This window comes from Halichoeres trimaculatus, unplaced genomic scaffold, assembly GCF_033239565.1.
Source record: "Halichoeres trimaculatus isolate MK-OKI-2021-1 unplaced genomic scaffold, fHalTri1.1 fHalTri1_scaffold_21, whole genome shotgun sequence".
Classification (NCBI taxonomy): Eukaryota; Metazoa; Chordata; class Actinopteri; order Labriformes; family Labridae; genus Halichoeres; species Halichoeres trimaculatus.
In genome coordinates this window covers 19,986,025-20,002,946 of record NW_027437199.1, presented here as the reverse complement: position 1 = coordinate 20,002,946, position 16,922 = coordinate 19,986,025, and the positions used below count along the sequence as shown (strand labels likewise).

Genomic DNA, 16,922 nt, shown 5'->3' with positions numbered 1-16,922 from the left:
AAAAAACCTGGTTACATGTGGAAAAGGCCTAAAGACTCCTTTTTCTATAGCAAAAACCTAAACTTAAAGAGGGGGTGTTGTGCTTTTTTTAAGACTTCATAATGCCTCTCTCTGATGCCTTCATAGTATCTTTAGATGATTTACAGCTTAAAAAAAAAAATCCCTATTTTTCTCTCAATAGTGTTTTAGAAAACCTTTATTCCAGCATAAGTCTCTTTAAGGCCCAATCCACAAACCCCCCTCACTCTGGTTGGCCAGCCCTCTGAAGACATGCTACGGGCGGTGGCCTTGTTTGCATGACAGCATTTCACCCCAAAGCGCAAAAAAGGCAGTGAAAAAAAAAAATCTGCGTTTACACAGAAACATAGGGGAAATGAAAACACTGTAGTGAGCATGCCAGGCCTGTAGTTGGCGCTACAACTGTCTTGTCCAGAAACAGCTTTTGGTAGACCTCCACTAAAGTAGATTTGGGCCGATCATCTGGCGTATTGGTGAATGCTAAGAGCAGAAGTGGAGCAACACACATTTTGTTGAAAGACAGTCAGCAGATTCAACAGCACAAGCACAACACGTAAGTCCGCAACACTTGTAACAACAGTAATGTTGTTCTGCTGTATGCCCAAAGCTGAGCCCGAAGTAGGCGTTTTCACCAAAAACTCCTGCTGTGGTGGTGGTAGAATTTCAGAAAAATATCACTCTGGAGGCTGTTTTATAAGTTTTCATGTTTGGTCAGCTGAAACATTGTTTCAGTGTAAACAAAGGGCTAAAACGCAACAATACTTTTATGATTTCTACAACATATGAATGTTTAGAGGTTAGAAAATCTGCACACACTCAGTTTTAACATCCAGCATTGTTACTTTATATTGGTGTTTACAATATAAAAAAGCAGAATACCCCCTCTTTAAAGGTCAAGATCCCCACTTTAAAAAATGGCAGCTCATCTGTCCACACAATTTTCAACAGTATGGGAGAAGAAACACTTTCTAAAACTCAAAGTTTACAAAAATCCATGTTATATGAAAGAATGCAACAAACTTCCTCTTAAACAAGACATTAGTAATCCACCCAGAGTGGCGAGAATGATTAACTACAGACGCAAAGGTTTGGTAAAAAATGTGACACATTTAATTTACGGCTTAAACGACATGAAATTAATGACTGTCGGTTTTAATCAGAGATCAATGAAAGTTTTAAGGTCCTTCATCAGCGAGACAGGAGATTATTTATCCTCCAAAGATCACTTTCTGTGCTGAATACTAACGCTGCCTCGGTATTAACGCGGAGCAATTAAAAAGTGCACACTCATTACTCTCCAGGCTAATGATGTCTGGGCTCGTTCTTCCTGCCCAGGCGGGGAATCCTTGAAAAACCTGGTGTTTTTCTTTCTTCATTACTCTCAAACACATGTCAACAATCTGCTGCAGCTCGCCTCGTGTGTCCAAGAGTATTTAGAAACTGGAGGTTTAATTCAGAGTAATTCTGAGAGCCGGTGACATGTGGTCTCAATCAGGGCGCCTGCCTCTAATTGCATTCACTTTGGGGTAAAAGAAATGTAAAGAATTGGTTGTTTTTATGTCTTCGTTTTATGTGGAGGGGAAGGAAACATGAATGAAAAGCAACACAAAGGATCTGGTACACTTGGATTACTTGCAAAGGTCTTTTCTTGTTGATTTTGGATAAATTTGGTGCCAGACTGTTGTGGTTTTCCTTTGTAGGATCCCTCACATAGAAGAGAAAATCTGTTTTTTGTCCTCTGCTTTGGATGATAACTCTTTCCAAAATGTGTGGACCCCACCTCTCTGGATCGAGGAAGCATGCAGAAATAATTCTTGATATTCCTCATGGCTGCATTTCATTTTTTATCACCCTGAAGTGAAGCAACAACTCAGCGAAAGACAAGTGTATAAAAGTGAGACTTATGCAACACTGTGTGTAGTTATGGTGACAAGAGACTTTGAAAAGTGTGTTTGTTTGTTTTGGAGACTTGCTGCCAAGATGAGCACAGAGCAGGGCTAGCCTTGGGTGTAAATCCTGGATTAATGTCCTCTGCTGGAGTTGAACGGGGTCATGTTTAGTGTCTGATCCTTTGTTAGCCCAGAGAATCTCTAAATGCACATTTGAAGCAACAAGGTCTGAGGTGTAGACCAACAATGCTGCACCAAAATCCTTAGAGATTATTTAAAAAATAACATAAGACAGCTGCACTGTTAAAGGGTTATGGAGAACTGACAAAAACTAATGGAAAAACCTGATGGATGAGTTCATGTAGTTAAAGAGGCTGTGAGGAGGATTTGTTTTAATTAGACTGCAGTGACACTGTTTGGCCCAGAGTCTCTCGCATACTGTCGTGAAGACGTCACTTTTAACAAGAGATGTTTTTGTTTTGGAAATGAATGGAGATCAGATCCTACAACTTTTCTTTGTTCAAGACAACTTTTTACTGGATAAGACATGACAAAGTAAGGTATTTATCAACAGTTGTTGTTTGAAATGTGACAACAAGCAAACATTGTCTGTTTGTACCGTAGTTTAGTAGCCGGCTGTATTTAGTGCTGCTCACATCCCGCTGCTCTGAGACGTGTCTTTAATGTGAAATCTTAGTGAATCCTGGTTATGTCCTACCAGTAGGGTGACCTGGCACTTACGAGCCACATGTGGGACAAGGAGTGTGGGACACGTTACCATAATGCTGAAACATAGTCCAGATTTTTAAACAATGTCCATCTATCTTTAAAACATAAATATTTCTATGAAGACCGAGCTAATACAAATAAATCACAACAGTTTGATTTGGTTGCACACAGTATGCACATTTGTTTTTTTGCATTTTTTTTTTTTGCATTTTTTTTTTCTTGAATTGAATTTTCCTATTCCTAAGACAAGTAAATGTGTCTGTCAAAGGAAAATGATACTTATAAAAACTCCAAAAATATCTGCTGGTTAAAATTCAAGAAAGAAACCAGAAATTTCTCAGAGCTTGTGGAATGTAGTGTCGTGATGTGTGTTTCCTCACATCATTCTCACCTCAATGTGTGATGGGAAAATTAACTGCTCAAGTTCCCAAAACACTCGCTGTGACTTGCGCTGCATTGGTTCCACTTATACATTGTTATTGGTTGACAATGAACACAGGCAATGGTGGTAGCCCTCTTTTAGCTACTGGATGAAAGTCATGTTTTGAGAAAAGACACTGCCCCACTTTGGAGAACCAGAGCCAATCAAATGTGAGACATTGTCTCATTTTGCAGGACATGGGAAAAGGGATTAAAATCCACACAAAGTAGAACACTTTGTCACCCTACCTTCCAGCGCTCATCTACCAATCAGAGCTAACGTAACCTCACTCTTCATTTTATTGATAGACTCTCAAGTTTGAACAGACCACTGTAGAATAACTGCTGACTGTGGGTTGGAATCAACATTAGCACAAACAGATTAGCCTTTTTAGCCTTTAGCTTGTGCTCTATCAGTCTCCTGTTTAGCTTTCTTTTTCTCTTCCGTCCTTTTTCTGTCTGACAGTTAGGCTCCAGTGTCCACCATCACAGAAACTGGTTTCAGCAGAGAAAAACACAGATCTCTCTTTCCACTGCTAAACTTCGTTAGAAACCATGGTGTTGTCATAAAGACCTAGACATTCCGCAAACCAAGCTTGTGCTCTAACCGATTGGGGAGCTAAAAAGTAGCAATTTAAGAATAACCTGTAATATTGGTGCTAATAATCTCATTTCAAAGTGTGGATTACAATTAGGCATACATCTAGAAGGTAGACTTTTTATGATCACTTACAAACTCCTCACAGGAACTTTAGACATTTTTTATGAAACATTGAAGCCGGATGTGTTTCAGTGTGTGTGACGTTGGTTTATGACAGTCAACCATCCGTGCCCCTCAAATTGTCAGAGTGGGTTAAAGAACATTAAGAGTGGAGTAGGGAGGGTCGGTCTCATGAGTCAAGAGATAAGACACGAGAGGAGGAGGTATAACATCCTCCCATCGTCCCTCCTCTCCCTCCATCTGTGCATTAAAGATTGCAGTAGCAGTAACTTATAATACTGAAAATAAAAACCAGAAGACTTTTGCTGCTCTGGATCTTTTCTCTTTCATAAATCTCTGTCTCACACATGTCTGTATTGTTACTTTACTCCTCTACCTCTGCTGTATATGTACCACACACTTCCCTCCTCCTCCCATTTCCCTCCCCTCTCCTCTTCCGCTCTCTAAAGATCAAAGCCAGTCCCAAGGCTAGTGGACAGCATGAAACGGTCTCTGCTGTCCCATTACGCAGATCGTTACTGCGTCTGTCTCCTAAAGTCACTGTCGAGTCACGTCTGTATGAGACGAGATGCCAGGACATATGGCTGTGATTATCATGTCTTCGGTCTAAATGATAGCATGTCAGGTCAGCTGCTTTCAGGTTCGTTGTAAAATAAATTTCTGGGCATAAACATTAAACAGGACGGTGCTGTGTTTAAAAACTGATGGAACATGTGGAGGAAAATGGAAGTCGTCAGCTGTGCCAGTGCATCATATCCAAAAAATGTCCGTGTGGCTCTTTGTTTTTTAAGCTCTTAAAACAAAGTGGGCTGTTTAATGTGATATTCCAAAGGAATAATAGAGCAACCACTTAGTGTAATGTGACAGGTGTTTGTTAGGCTATAATTTGTCCAACTTTGCTGTTTCCTGAAGCATAGTACACTATTTAGCCTCTTTTAGCTTTTTGTTTTGATTTTTAAGCAGCTTATAGAGTATACTGGTTTGATGAGTGCTGATCTTTCTGGAATTGGTGGAGTCCAAAAACGGCAGCAAAAACGTTCTGAAGTCAGGGCTAGAAATGCGACTGCTGCCAGTGACTTCATTTTAAAGAGGGGTATTGTGCTAAGTTTTAGTCTTTATTTTGCCCCTTTAATACTCCCACAGTAGCTTCACTTAGTTGACAACCCCCATAAATCCCTGTTTTTCACTCCCTGGTATTTTAGAAAACCCATATTCCAGCATTTGTCTTGGATGCTTCGTTTTAGCTGCAGTCCCTTTAACCTCTTAAGACCCAGTGTTCATATATTTGGACATTACATTTCTGCCTCTCAGACCCATAATACTTCATTTTTTTTAAACTTGGACTTATCACCTACGTTTAGTGACACTGCCCACATAATCTTTTGGCAAAATCACAACATTACACCTAGGGATGGGTACCTTTCACATTTGAAACAATACAGTATCGATGCCCGGTACCTGGCAGTTGGTACCGGTACTCAACGGTACCAATTTTTGGTACTTTTTTGTGTTTATGTGGCAAACAATGTCAATTTGTTAAATAATAAAATGTTTTTTTTTTTTTCAATTTAACATATATATTCTGCAGTATATAACCTTGTAATTCTGTGTTCATGTCCAGCCTGGAAAATCACCTACTATTCCACTCCCTCACAGTCACAAGGATACATTAAGGTACCTAAACATGGAATCTTTTGATTTTACATGAATGGGTACTCCGTACTTTTGACAGAATTCGGTCGGTACCTATAAAAGTACCTAATTTGGTACCCATCCTTAATTACACCCATTTTAGTGAAAAAAACCCAATATATTTAAGTTCAATAACACTACTAACAAACAACTAATAGAAAACTCATAAAAAAATTATCAAACTTCCCGCACAATGGCCAAGCTTAGTTATTATACTTGTTAGCTCTTACTTATCCCAAATAGCAAGGTGAATTTAAAAAAATGCACATCAGACAAAAGCTCGGGGTCTTAAGAGGTTCAAGCCTGGGTTATGCTTTCTTCATGAATGTGACACTTGGCAATGAGACATGTAGAATCAACTTGGAAGAACATGTGTGGCTGTCACACTTTTTAACACTCACTCAGTGCAGCGTCCATTCTCAAACTGCAGGGGGCAGTGTATTGCAAATGCACATCTACCACAGGACTAACTAGAGTAGAAGAAGTTGTTTACGCTGCTTACAACATTTTTTCTTTTTTTAGCCTATTCCTTTTCTCTGCTGAGTTTGGCCTCAATTTCACACCAGGAATTGTTTATTGCAGGGATATCATGTCAATCTGTGTGTGATGAATCATATAAATGCCAGTTTTCTTTGACTTTGACCACTAAGGGGCTCTGGTTCATCTGTGGATCTCAATGAGCTGTTAGAAATTTTTAGAAGTGGACGTAGGGAAGTTTTCAGCTTGAAAAGGACCACCATACTGAGGTGCATGGTACTCGCAGATGCATCTAGGCTTAAGGCACCCTGCTCCACAAACCCCCTCCCTCTGATTGGCCAGCCCTCTGGAGGCCTGTCAGAGATGGAGCAAGCTGCAGACCTCAGTGTTTGAGGCCCAGCCCTCCAACCCAATGTGTAATGAACCAGTTAAGACATCCTTATGTGTGATGACCTCATCATTTAATAAAGTCTTTTGAAGATTTCTTTTAACAGGAAGCTGTTTGTTTACTCGTTCATACAAGTTGAAATAAATGGAGTGACCAACCTAACAGGAAGTAGCTAAGCTGAAAGAGTATCCCCCTCTTCCACCAGAATGAGAAACTTATTCTCTTTACCTTGTCTCCCTCTCCAGCTGCGTTTGCAGGCCTGCTGTACCTCCGCGAGCTCGACCTTTCCAACAACAGCCTCCATTACTTCCAGTACGGCGTTTTAGAAGACCTCTACTTTCTACGGAAGCTCACCCTGGACAACAACCCCTGGATCTGCGACTACAACATCCACTACCTGATCTACTGGCTCAAGCACCACCCGGGCGTCTCCCACACCGGCCTGACCTGCTCCGAGCCGAAGGAGTTCAAGGGCTGGCGTGTCGTGGATTACGTCAAGACCTACAACGGGGAATGTCCCAAGGATAGACAGACAGGAGGGGTGGATACAGGACAAGGAGGACAAGGAGGGACAGACAATGAAGCTCTGGAGGCTCCTACAGAGACGGGTGAGGGGCAGGATGGGCGTTTGCCACGGCCGCTCAAAGAGAAGAAGACCAACGGGATTGAAATCATCAGACTGAGTTAGAGCCGTTAGAGCGGCGGTGCATCAGAGGAAGTGGATTAAGACTGCGGTCTGTTGACAGGCTGAAGGAACGGATTGGGTAGATTCAAAGATTTGTTTTTGAATCATTGTAATTTGTTAGCTTTCCAGTTGAAGATACAATTCATTGTTTCTTTGTCTTTTATAACAGAAAAATCTCATTTGGATTTTTATTTTCTTTAGAAAGACTTTACCTTTTATATCATAATTCTTCAACTCTTACCCTCTAAGGATTTCAGAAGGGCTACTTTAACTAAATCACCCAAACATAAATCTTTATCCCCCACAGAGGCCTTTGTCCTGTTGTGGTAACTTCGGTATAAACCTGAGAATCCCTGTTTTTAATGTAATATTTGATCTTTTTTTTTTTACAATGATTAATGTCTGACAGTGTCTAAATGTGTTCTGGAATAAAATTGGGTTTATTTTTTCTGAAAGTGTGTTTTTCTCAGTGATGGACCGACTTGATGACATGTTGAACCAGTTTCCCTACAGTATCACCAGTGAGCCTTTAAATGAGGCATTAAATATGAGCATAAGCAGAAGTATTGGGTCATGTAGTGACTCAGAGTTTAGTGAGATTACGTTATGTTTCAGATACACCAACAGTGAATCTGCCAAGTTGGCAAAAAGCTGCATTTTTATTTAATCAGTTACGGACATGACTTGGTATCAGATCTCTATCGAGGCTGCGGTGGAAACTCTGAGTCAGGCTCTGCCAAAGATCCACCTCTCTTGAAATCAGTCCTTACGTTATCATTTAGTAGACAAATCCTGCTACATCTACCTAAAAAAAGGTGGGAGAGACACTGCTCACTGGTTGTTAGCTGGCGCCCCCAAGTGTACTTCAGACACAGTGCAGGAAGTGTGATGACTTTGATCTGACTGGTGCACTACAAAAACTGAAATTCATCTTATTAGACGTAATATGAGATATTTCCAGGTGAAAAGATGTTATGTTTAAAGATATTCAAAGACAAAAATCAGTTTAGATTATTTGTAATGAGTAATAAAAGAAAGAAAAAAAAACACAACAAATGGAGTATAAAAAATTATTCAAATTAAGGCATTTTACTTATTTAAAAAAACTAAACTCTTAGATGTTATTACCCCATTGGTGGACTTTTTTAAAGGACCTAAGGAGTCATTTTTGTCTTTTGGATATTATGAACACATTTTCAAGGCATGCCAGGTGACTGTGGCTCATATCGAAGGTAGGGTCAGCAGGATCAATACTGCTCAATCATTTCCTTTGGGTCTCTTTCCATGTGGTTCAGTGTCTGTGTCTGCCTCAGCCCCCTCATCTGCCTGTTTGTTGATGTTTTGGTTGTGTCGGGATGTTTTTTGGCTAAGAGTAAGTATAGTCAATTAGCCAATTACAAAGTCAAAATGTTCCTTTTTGGAAGCCAATTGCAACACTCCCAGTGTGCAAGTGAGTTTGCGTGTTGATGGTAACGAGTGGAAGAAGCTAATCAGAGCAGCTACGATAGTGGACGTAGCACGGAGAAAGAAACAAACAACCAGAGTGAAACAAAACAACAAACAGAGAAAGCTTTTCATTGAACGAAGGTGAAACTTGGCTTGACTTTCACTTGCTTTTGGGGACTTGGAAAGCAGCACGGGACGAAGAGCGGTGCGAGTTGACTGTCTGCTAACCAGGTATGTGTCTAATACCTGTGATTAGCTTGTGCTTAGATGCCAAATCAGGTGCATGGCTCTTGAGTCTCACCCACATAGAAACGCGATGCTACAGGTGGTTGCTGGGCTAGTGAGTGTGTTCACGTATCTTCAGTTGGAGGCTGTGGGTGTGCGCTGCTGCTGGCACTGAGCCAAGGAGGAGAAGGCCAGTTTGAATGTTGTGTTTACTAACAAGTAACGAAAATTCATGCAGACCCTACCTTTAAGTCTAAAAAATTTTTTTTACTCAAATTAAGACATTAACATTCTTAGGATTTCCGGTTTTGCACTGTGGATTTATAATGCTCAGGCTATGGAATGATATTTTCTTACTGATTACAAGGCAAGATGTTGTCTTGTAATCAGGTCAGGTATAATTTATTTATCCATCCATCCATTTCGAGGCTACGGGGATTGGAACCTATCCCAGACAACCATTCCTGCACTCCCTCACACCTGTGAGCAGTTAGGAGTGACAAATCAGCCTGAAAAGTATGTGTTTGGACTGTGGAAGGAAGCCGGAGAGAAGAACATGCAAGCTCTACACCCAAAGGCACCTGTCCAGCTTGGGAATTGAACCAGGAACCAGCACTGCAACCCTGCACAGGCTACTTTATGAATCCCTGCAGATTTCATACACACAAACATAGGCTGATAAATACACAGATGCACACACAGGGCTTTGCACAAATGCAGAGATGTCAGAGTGATGGTTCAGGGGACTTGTGCATGCATGAGCAGATTGGGATATGGTGCCTTGCCTTGGAGCAAATTGGCTGTGTCCAGGAAGTCAAGTGGCTCCTCTCCAGCTGCTTGTCTAACTTCTAAAATTGGACTGAGTGTGATCCACCTGCAGGTTTGTAGCAAAGAGGCTAGTAGCGGTTCTTAAACCAGTAAAAATCCACACACCATTAACAGTCACTTAGGATAGCAACAATAATTTCAGATTCAAAACTTCCAAAAAGAACACTTTGACTTTATTTTAATTATTTGCTTGAATTTAACTTTTGTTAATTGTTTCTTATTGCTGTCACAACATTTCACATCATCTTTTAATTCCTTGAGTCAGAGAAACCAGCCCTCACACAGCCCCATTCACAGCAGCACAGTGCCCTCTAGTGGTCAAAATAACTGCTTTCTTAAACCACTTTTACATGATGTTCCTCTTATCCTGCCTCACTGTATCTGCTGATCGGAAAATAAGAACGTGTCCACAGCCTCTGACAGACAGTAATAAACTTTATTTTTTTGTAGCTGACAAGAAAAGTGAAACAAAAATTCACAGTGTTCGTTTTCACTCGGCGTGCTGCAGCAGAGGATCTGTAAGGCACTGTGCAAGGTCACAGAGGTCAAACACTCAGACTGCTGCTTAAATCTCAAATTAATGTCAGATTTGATCACTTTGATTGAGTAAGCCTTTCTTATTTTTGTTTAACATGAATAAAGTTGATTTGATGAGATTAGGTGACAGGCTGACTTTAACTTCCTTGATGCAAAAATCCTCAGTTCATGATTCCTTGCACGTTGCAGCTTTTCATCCTCTTCCTCGACGTGTTGAAAAGTGACCATAAATCGCACATATTGTCCAAGCTACAATCAGCAGCAGCCCTTCTTCTCTGGTGGCGTGTAGGCTCCGACCACGCCATTAACGGGTCGTGAGTTGGACCTGAGCAGCACTGGAGGATGATTGACGCTCCCGAAGTCTCCCTGCTGGACGTGGAGGCCGTTTCGAGCCAGCAGCTCTCTGGCCATCATCATGAAAGCTTCTTCTACGTTCTGACTCTCCTACAAACACAGAAGAGGAATGTTTGCACCTCTTTTAAACAAAGTTAAGATCTATTTGTGTCTTAAGTGCCCTCTTTACCTTAGCGGATGTTTCTAGAGCAGCCAGTATGCCTCTTTCTTTGGCCATGCTGCAGGCTTTCTGAAAAGGGACCTGACGCTCGTCCTCTAGGTCACATTTGTTACCTGGATGGAGACAAACAGGGAGGAGATTAGAGTCTGAGAGTCTGTTTTACAAAGGTCTGCTGATGTTATCTTTAAAGGCTGTTCTTAGAGTTAGAGTCTGTACCCACTCCTGCTACAAAACTGCTATTGTACAGTTTGACAACCAACAGCCAAACACAGAATCCTGACATTATTCCTCTGACACCCCTGAGGATTTAAAGGTTAGATCTTGATTCTTGTTACACAGATAAAAGAAAGAGCTTGCTCCCTAAACTGGACTAGGGATGGGTACAGAATAGGTACTTTATAAGTACCTACCAAATTTTGTCAAAAGTGCCAGGTGCTGATTCACATGAAATCAAAAGGTACCATATTTAGGTACCTAAGAAGTACCTAAGAGGTACCTAAGAGGTACCTAGGTAGAAGAGAAGGTGATTTTCCATGTTGAACAGAAACACAGCATTGCAAGGTTATATTTTGAGTAATAAATATGTTAAATAAAAAAAAAAAATTGAACAAATTGATATTTGTTACCACATGAACACAAAACAGTACCAAAAATTGGTACCGTTGAGTACCTGAGCAGATTGCCAGGTACCAGGTATCGGTACCGTATCGTTTTAAATGTGAAAGGTACCCATCCCTTAACTGGACATAATAAAAATTTTGATTTTCTCAGATTTTCTCAGCAGGATATTTGGAAAATTAAAATTTGGCCTCACAATCTGATATTGTACATACTGTGGTGTAATTTTCATATTGCTTTATGCCTTTCCTTAGTTAATTCTATATTGCCTCTATATGTGTCACAATAATACGTGTATTTGCCTTAAAGTTATCTGTACACAGACAGTGTTTTTCCTAGTCTGGGTTGGATCTGATTCCCATGTTCTTATCTCCTCAAACGCTGTTTCTCACATCGAGTTCCCAAGCTAAGCTGAACCCATTGGCTCAAAGATAGACATAGCAATCCCAATCTCAAGAATACTTAATACACTGGGCACCATGTGTACTGTCTGTCGTTTTCTCCTCGATTGAGCTATATAAACTATTTCAACTTAAGCCATCTGAGTCTCCTGAGTCTTCTTCGTCAAGTGTCAAGATTCCTGAAATTTCCTCAACACATACCTTCATGTTTCTTTTATTTTACACACTCCATGTGTGTTTGTCTCTTACTCACCTATGAGAACCAGCACTACGTTGGTCGCTCCAAAGTTCTCCACCTCTTTGATCCAGTGGTTCACTGAGTCAAAGGTCGAGTGTCGTGTGATGTCATAGGCGATGATGGCACCGTGTGCGCTCCGGTAGTAGCTCTGGGTGATGGTTCGAAACCTCTCCTGACCTGCTGTGTCCCAAACCTGCATCTATAACACACAGAGACAAACACAGGATGTCAACTTCAGCAAATTTGTGTGTGTGTGTGTGTGTGTGTGTGTGTGTGTGTGTCCCTGCAGAGTTCTCTCCCTGAGCAGCTGACAGACCGCGGGATCATGGTAACGGCTGTCATAGTGATCAGAGCAAAGCAACAAGCTCACCTGTCTGCTTGTGTTGCTGGTTCAAACTGAGTCGACCTTTGTTTTGAGGAAACGAGTCAGGGCCTGGTTTTCAAAGACTGTCACATCTGAATGATGCGAAGACTTGTGTCTATGTTTTGCACTTCAATATCTGTGTTGCTAAAATGACAGCTAATAAATGAGATGACAGGGAGGGAAAAGATTAATATTTTTGTTCCGATCAAATAACTTCCTGACATTTTTGTTTTTGTTACGCATAGAAAGCAAAAAAAGGAAAAGCAAATGTCCCAACCCTTTAGGGTTATCTTTGAAAGTCATATTCTACTTAAAGAGGGGTTTTTATTCCCCATAGCCTAACATGGATATAAAGTAACAAAGCTGGATGTTTAGACTAAACATACAGATTTTCAAACCTCTACACATTCATATGTTGTAGAAATCCCTGAACCTGTCTTTAAACCTAACAGAACATCCTGTTTCAAAAATGTCACAAGATCTTCTCAAGATCTTTACGGGACTTGCTGAAATTACGAGGTCATCACATCAGGGTCTCCTAACTGGTTCATTACACATTAAGTTGATGAGGTGGGCTTCAAACACTAAGCTGTACTTTGTTTCATCCCAGGCTTTCAGAGGGCTGGCCAATCAGAAGGAAGGGTGCTTGTGGCGAGAAGCCTTAAAGAGACAGCAGCATAAAGAAAGTGTTTCAGACAGAGGATGAAATAAGGGTTTTCTCAAACCCCAGAGACAGAAAAGGAGGAATCCTTTTGGGCTGTAAATCATGAAAAGATACTACCGTGGCACCAAAGGGACAGAATAAAGATTGGAAAATAAGTACAATACCCCTCTTTAAAGTTGATCTGTTTATGATTAGAAAACATTTTTATTTTAATTTTTTTAGGAAATGAAATCTTACATCTTCACATTTAAGAAATGTTATGAGAGCACTGAGTCACTTGCTTCTTTTCAGCTAGCATTGCATGGCTAAAGTTCAATTATAACTGCAGTATCTAAAACCAAACAGGCAGAAAATTGAATTAAATGTCCTCCCTGTGCATACAGAGGGTGACAGAACAGCTTCATCCTCTAACTGACAGAGATAAAGACATACAGGAGTGAAGGGAGGCTCAGTAACATGTAGCCTCAGGCTCAGATCACCAAGTGGTGGTTGAAAGACACCAACAGAGAAGAGCTGTAATTATTTGGACTCATTTGAACCTTTAAGTCCTCACAGGAGTCGTGTTACTCTACGCACCCGAGTTAACCTCTCCATACAGAAAACAGTCTCTGTAACAGAGTTATTATCTTATCTTTAACATTATATTCTCTTATAACCTTTGAGTGTTAATGATGTTTGTTCCTCTTTGAGGAAAGTTCAGTTAATGCTCCTTTTGTTGACAGAAGACAGCATACCATGAATTTTTACCCTGCAGCCACCCAACAGGCTCCAGTGTACAGTTAGTGTAGGTGTGTTAATGTGTTTGTGTTAAAGCAACAAAGAGAAAAAAAACCTGTTAACTAGAAATGATTTAGCATGATCATCCTGGGCACCCATACTCTGTTACTTCAGCTTTCAGAAGTGTTGTGGAGAGATTCCAACCAGAAGCTGGATGCTAATTTAGATGCTAATCACTACAACCTAAATCATTGAGTTCCTTTTTAAACCCGCTGACAGCTCCGAGGAGTCACTCCAGGTTTATTTTTGTCAGCACTTAAAGCTCAAACAGCAGAGGAACCTGACGGACAGGTCCTGCGTGCCAGCAGCCAGTCTGACGAGTTTTTGATCTGAGTGTAACCCTCAGTGTAACCGAAGGGCTCCTCTGACACTGTGCTGCTATTTACCCCCTAAACCTTCAGAATCCATCACATCTTACCTTTGATTCTCATTATAAGAGCAGATTTTTTTATGTATATCTTCCTGACATGTTTGTCTGAAGGCTGGGCAGCGTGTCAGACTGTCACTGTCAGGGCCAGCTGACTCTGCAGGCGTGATACAGATCAGAGCCTTTAGCAGGCCTTAAAGGAGCAGAATGGGGATTAGGTTCAAGACTTTAGGAGACAAAGTCAGACTCTAATTTTAAGTCTGTTATTTTGCCAAACAGGGTCAGAGTATGGATGTATGATGTGGGAAGTAGACGGGAACATATGCTCATGAATTATCCATTAGTGTGTCTTCCTATGGCTTATTTTGAGTGTAATCACAGGGGGAAATCATTATGATCTCTAAGGGCCTGATAAGGAAATAAGTTCAAGTTTTCAACCTTTTAGGACCCCCTAATCTTGCAAAACACAAATCCCACAGTCCTTTGCTGCATCATTTTCTAATTCCTTATCTTATCAGACCAATTTTTAAAGATCCTTTTACTTTATAAACTGTGAAACATCATTTTATTTGCTTTGGAGACTCAAATCTGATTGTTGTTGGAAATAAAACTTATAACGGCATCTAGTAACACAGAGAGGCTCCATATGGGGAGATTTGACAATCTGTTTGGTATTTAAGGCTTCATACGAAGCCCTAAAGGCACCCAAATCCCCCCTGTCTTTGCTTTAAACTTACATTATTAGTGCTTTCAACACCTACCTTGATTTTCTTCCCCTCTATATCCAAAGTCCGCACACTGAAATCCACTCCGATGGTGTTCTGCTGCCTCTCACAGAAAATCCCTGACTTAAAGTTCTGGACCACGCAGGTCTTCCCAACATTAGAGTCTCCGATCAGGATGATCTTAAACAGAAAGTCAAAGGAGTCATCATGCTCAGGTCCTGGACTCTGCATGGTGGACTGAGGAGGGAATGATCCTCCTCGGAGCAGAGATCAGATGTTGAGGCCTCCTCCTCCTGATGCTGTATCTTTATGCTTGGCTTACACAGAAAAATGCTTTTTAGTTGAAATCTTTACAATGCAGCTCCACTGCTTCAGAATAAAAGTCCTTAGGGTAGATTTTCCAACAGCAGGGTTAGTTTTCGATGAGTCCACATGCAGCCTGGGAAACCAGTTTCAGTTTGTGAGAAATGATGCTGCTCTGAGATGAGAAAGCACCTGAGAGGAGATTTCCTAAATGAAAAAAAAAACAAAAAAAAACTTGCCTATTGTGTTCTGCACTGCTCCATCTGCAGCCACTTCCCTGAGGACAAACTGCTCCTCTCACCTCCTTCTCAGGTGTTGACCCACTTTATGGCCCACAGCAAAACAGAGCCTGAAAACACATCCTCAGTCCGCCTGTGCCGTGTGCTGAAAAAGAGGAACTTCCTGTTAGGTGTAACACAAATTAAAAAAGGTGCTGGAGTGAAGTGCAGTTTCCTGTCAGATCCACCTTCCCCTCTTTCTCTCTGTCACACACACGTGTGTGTCAGCTCTCTTTCTGTCTCTCCTTCTGTCAGTTTCTCTGACCCCTGCCGTCTCACAGCCTCCTGCCCCTCGTGCTCTTTCCCCCTCCTTCTCTTTCTGCAGCACCTGTTGTAACAATAGAAACCTGCCCTACCTGTTCTGGAGGAGTAGCCCAGCCCTGCTGCAGCTGGAGGATCATGGGAAATGAAGTCATTTGCCAGTTAGTACATTTGACTCAGTGTATGCTGAAACTCATTGATTCGGACTCTGGTCAGCATCAGAAAATTCCATCAGCTTCGCTTCTATCGACCAAATAGACACAGATATGAAGACGTGCAGAGAAGTGAGGGGCTGATGCCTGAAGCAGACATGCAGTCAGTTTGGCCTCCTTTCAGGTGAGGCTGCTTTATTTGCAGGTAGATTGGGAGGTAGATTTGCAGTCCCCCTACCAACAAGAGAAAAGGAGATATGAGGATGATAAGAAGATAAACACAAAATAAACCCTGGTAAATGATTTATAAATCTGCTTCTTGGTTACATACTTTGTTTATATCAGACTGAACTGTCTGCGTTTTTTTTGGAGGAGCTTCTCAGAGAATCTGTTGTTGCACCCTGGCACATTAAACTCTCTAAAGGTTGATAGGAGGAGAGAAAAGTAAGGGCAGGGAGAAAATGAGGAAGGAGGAGTGGGGACATCAGAGAGGAAGAGGAAGAAATAATCAGATTTGAATTTATTGCAAGGCTGGAAGAGGGACAATGGGGGTGTGTCCCTGCTCCTGAAAATGTTGGTATAATCACATGTACATGAGATTTTGCATCAATTATTCAAAATGTAGACAATAAAAGCAAATGAATGAGTTTTTTCGCAAAAAAAAGCACATCAGAAATGAGAGTCAAAAAATAAAAGAAAGGCTTCTGTCCTACTTTGAGACCAATGTTAAGAAAGGAGAAGAAGTTCAAGATCTGAGCATGTATATATATATATATATATATATATATATATATATATATATATATATATATATATATATATACATTATTATTATTATTATTATTATTATTATTATTATTATTATTATTATTATTATTATTATTATTATTATTATTAAAGGAATTCATTTTATGATGATGGATTGATTTCATTTCTTTCAGTCAGATAATCAAATTTCATTTACAAAAAAGGTAGACATATCTTTCCTTATTAATGCAAGGGCAGCATGGCGTGTTGGACTATAAAACCAGCACACATCGCCCCTCACATATTGCCAGAAATTGATCTGGATGTCACACAAAAAAAGGAAAAGAAAGAAAGAAAGAAACAAGAGTTGATCAATCTTATAAAGGTAGATAGATAAAATAACTTGATGGGACCAGCTTTGATTTCCCAACAACAGAACTAAGAACTACTCTGAGGTA

At 40.6% G+C, this 16,922-nt stretch overlaps 2 protein-coding genes across 2 annotated transcripts in view; one reads left to right on the top strand and one right to left on the bottom strand.

Moving 5' to 3' along the window:
- Nucleotides 1-7,369, top strand: part of lrrc17 (leucine rich repeat containing 17) — a 41,184-nt gene extending 33,815 nt beyond the window's left edge. Inside the window, exon 5 of the mRNA XM_074698432.1 lies at nt 6,580-7,369. Coding sequence (XP_074554533.1) covers nt 6,580-7,022 — 443 coding nt within the window. The 3' untranslated portion in view covers nt 7,023-7,369. The remainder of the gene's footprint in view (nt 1-6,579) is intronic.
- A 2,765-nt stretch (nt 7,370-10,134) lies between these two features.
- LOC141810711 (ras-related protein Rab-19-like) lies at nt 10,135-15,089 on the bottom strand. Its single transcript, XM_074698480.1, has 4 exons — nt 14,760-15,089; nt 11,842-12,025; nt 10,579-10,682; nt 10,135-10,499 (listed from the first exon to the last, which is right to left on the bottom strand). The coding sequence occupies exons 1-4, from the start codon at nt 14,952-14,954 to the stop codon at nt 10,311-10,313; spliced, it is 672 nt and encodes a 223-aa protein (XP_074554581.1). The 5' UTR covers nt 14,955-15,089; the 3' UTR covers nt 10,135-10,310.
- Nucleotides 15,090-16,922: the final 1,833 nt, after the last annotated feature.